The sequence below is a fragment of the Micromys minutus genome (assembly GCF_963924665.1).
Source record: "Micromys minutus genome assembly, chromosome: 10".
NCBI classification, from domain to species: domain Eukaryota; kingdom Metazoa; phylum Chordata; class Mammalia; order Rodentia; family Muridae; genus Micromys; species Micromys minutus.
This window is the reverse complement of record NC_137979.1, coordinates 66164244-66167723: the sequence shown is the minus strand read 5'-3', so window position 1 is coordinate 66167723 and position 3480 is coordinate 66164244. Positions and strand designations below refer to the sequence as shown.

The 3480-nt window shown below is 47.9% G+C and overlaps 1 protein-coding gene across 1 annotated transcript; it reads right to left on the bottom strand.

Moving 5' to 3' along the window:
- Positions 1–3020: 3020 nt before the first annotated feature.
- Positions 3021–3480, bottom strand: LOC308425735 (small ribosomal subunit protein eS17-like). Its single transcript, XM_080923222.1, has one exon. It carries the CDS (start codon positions 3463–3465, stop codon positions 3058–3060), a length of 408 nt encoding a protein of 135 aa, XP_080779348.1. The 5' UTR covers positions 3466–3480; the 3' UTR covers positions 3021–3057.

Sequence of the window (3480 nt, the reverse complement as noted above, 5' to 3'; positions counted from 1 at the left end):
GGGACCTCTGGTGACTGAGAAGGTCCTAAATAACAAGGGCTGGTGGGCGGTCACATCTGCATTCCCCTCACAGCAGAAGTTCTTCTGGTACAGCCAGCTAGGCAGCCCCTCTGACACTGACCTGAATCCCAGTCCAGCCCAGCCCCTCATCTCCTGATTCTGCAGAGCCATTTTTTAAAGGGCAGATGCCCATGTAATGTGGGTGCTGGACAAACCCTTGGACACTGTAGCTGCTGGATCATCCCAAGGGAGCTTAGCAGGGGTGAGGGCATAGGAAGGAGTCAAAGGGGAACTTCAGATCGAGAAATAAGAGGTCATCTGAGAATCCTTCTCTTAGCTGCATAGATAGCCTCAAATTTGGCCTAGTAAAGGGGAACCTGAGTGTCCCCGGGGGCCCAAATACTCTTATAGAACTGGGCTGTCCAAAGGCAAATGCTTCCATATCTATTCTACTCTGTGGAGAAGCACACTACCCGTCTGTGAGTCGCCTCATGGACCATTAAGTCACACTCTGGACCCACAGCTGCACCCCCACGAAGTGACTTTCAAAGCTTTGTTCTGGCTGTCATAGCTTCATGACATTTGGGGATGACAATTTCATTCTGAAAGAACTAATTTCCAATTGCATTACTGCACTCTTCAAAGAATGAGGCTCTGTGGGTAGGAGCCAGTGTGGGGATTCTGTAAACCCCACCCCACAGTGGCAAAAGTCAGGTATGTTCCACTCCAGTTACCTGGCACTATAAAGGGGGCTGCATGCCCCCTCCTCTCTCTCTTGCTCTCTTGGCCTCTTGCTCTCTCCCCTCCTCTCCCACTTCCCTTTCCCTCTCTCTCTCCACGTGCTCATGATCAGCCTCCTCTACTTTTCTACTTCTCTCCTCTCTTCTCTCTCTGCCTCTACCACCCTCTTAACTCTCCCATGACCTGAATAAACTCCATTCTGTACTATACTGTCATGTGGCTGGTCCCTCAGGGGAAAGGGATTCGCAACATGGGTTCCCCCATGACTTACCTCATCTCCATGGGCCATATCCCCCTGCCCCCACCTTCATCTTTTTCTAACACTGGTGCTGAAACCCGGGACATTATTTTTTTCTTTTTTATATACACATCAGCAAGTCTGGGGGAGGCTTTTCTTGGGTTCACATCCAGCCCACACACAGGTACATTTTTACTAATTAAAGAAATGCTTTATAAGAATACAAAGACCATGGGTCCCTCTCTTCATCATTCTGGTCCACAGTAGCAGTAATTCGTTATGGAAAATGTTGGGAGAAGTAAGGGAAGTAAGAGAGCTGGGGCAGCCTAGGCTTCAATGCACTCCTGACATTCTAGGCAGGCCCCAGGGGACCCAAACCATTCAGTGCAGATATGGCTCTTGAAACCCACCAATGTCAGTGGCTGGGATACTTTCTAGGATGCTGTGGGTATAGTATACAGCCTGCAGCTGGGATTCACTCTACACTCACTTCTGCTAGAGCACTCCACAGCCTGAAACCACTCCATGGTTCCAGAAGGTGCTTCTTTTTGTCAAGAGAATATTCCCCCGCTTCCTGTCTCAGGCAGTGTAGTTTCCTGCATCCAGGCCTGATGCCCCACCCCCATCCAGACACAGCTGGAGATGTGACAGCCACAATGAAATCAATTAGAACCTGTAACAGTCTGCAGCTGGGGATAGAGGCAAATGATTAGTGGGCAGCCTCAGACATTTCAGTAATCACAGGTGATGGAAACTCTGGCAAGTGGGCTGACTGAAGGCACTTTCCTGAATGAAATGCCCAAGCCATTGAAAGTTGAAACACGAGTACAAAAAGAAATATCTAACACCCCAGATCCCCTGAGAATCAGTCCCAGGGCCATCCTGCTGTAGAGAGGGAGAGAGGTGATAAGAGTCCCAATGCAGCAGTCCTCTGGTTCCACAAGGCTGAGTGACCTTAGGAAAAAGGTCCCAGTTCAGGACCTACAAACACTTTACATGCTGGGTGACAGGATTACACATAGAGCCATAGGAAGGGGGGCCTTTCTGAGTACTGCAAAGATGGGGTGCACTTCTTGAAAGAAATATATGAAACTATATGTCCTTAAAATGCCCCCAGGGAATAGCCCTGATCCTGTGATTCAGGGAATAACCATGATCCTGGGTTCAGCAATTAGAGTTTAGTCACCATCAAAGAAATGGGGGTTCCTCCACCACAAAATGCTCCTCCCCCACCCCAAGAAGGGTCTCTAACTGGTACAGATATATCCTTATGGGGCAGAGTATCCAGATCTGGGACACTGAGAGCAGTAGGGGTAAGACATGAACCAGACATTGTTGTGGTCAGCAGTGTAGGCTTTTGTTTTAATGTTGCCCAATGGTATGGAACACAGAGAACTGGAGAACCCAGATGTCTCAAGGACAAAGAATGTCTAGGTAACAGACAGGAACTGGCCAGCACGAGTGGGAGGAGCCACCACCCAAAGTACCTGACTTTGGCCTCCTCCTGGGATTTGGTTTCCTCCTGACACATGGTAGACTCTGAGTAGATGTTACTGTAATGGGAACCACAATGTGAGTATCTTGGCAGTAATGCAGATTAGGATTATAGAGATAGCCGTGACCCTCTTTTTGACTGCCATACTATAGAGACAATGAAACCTAGGGAAGTGATATTTCCCCAGGTATCACATGCTTCTGGGAAGGAAAGGCAGGTCTGCTACCAGCCAAAGGGGAACATGTGCCCCACAAGGAGATTCCACACAGTTCTGACAACTCGACAGATTACCTTGCAGGAGGGTCTGATCTGAGAGAGTCCTGCCTTCTATTCAGATCTAACCCTTGTGTTAGGACCCTGTCGATGGACTTGAATACTGGTTGTTTGGTTTGGTTTTTACTTTTCCTAATGTGATCATATTGAATTACTTTTGGGCCTCTTGGTTAAGATCAAATATAATATCTGTTCTTATCAGTTTAACATCTGAATCATCCTTCATCTCATATGACCATGTTGAATAGTAACTCTTTTTTTTTTTTTTTTTTTTTTGTTTTCAGGTTTATTGAAAATATGGCATCACAGATTAAACAGCTCCACGTGGTGTTTTGAAATTCATCCCAACTGTAGGCTGAGTGACCTGGAGGTTAGAGAGACTGCCGAAGTCCAGAAGCTTCAGCATTTCCTTGGTGTCAGGATCTACCTCAATGATCTCCTGATCTAGGGCCGAGACCTCAGGAACGTAGTTGTCTCTCCTCTCTCTCTCCTCTTCCTGCAGCTTGATAGAGATACCTCTCACAGGACCTCTCTGAATGCACTTCATCAGATGCGTCACATAGCCGGCTATCTTGTTCCGAAGTTTTTTGCTGGGGATGATGGCGATTTCCTCGCACACGCGCTTGTTGGTGTGGAAGTCATTGCCCAGGCGTGTGTAGTACTTCTCAATGATGACCCGGGCCGCCTTCTTCACAGTCTTGGTGCGAACGCGGCCCATGTTGACGGGTCTCGG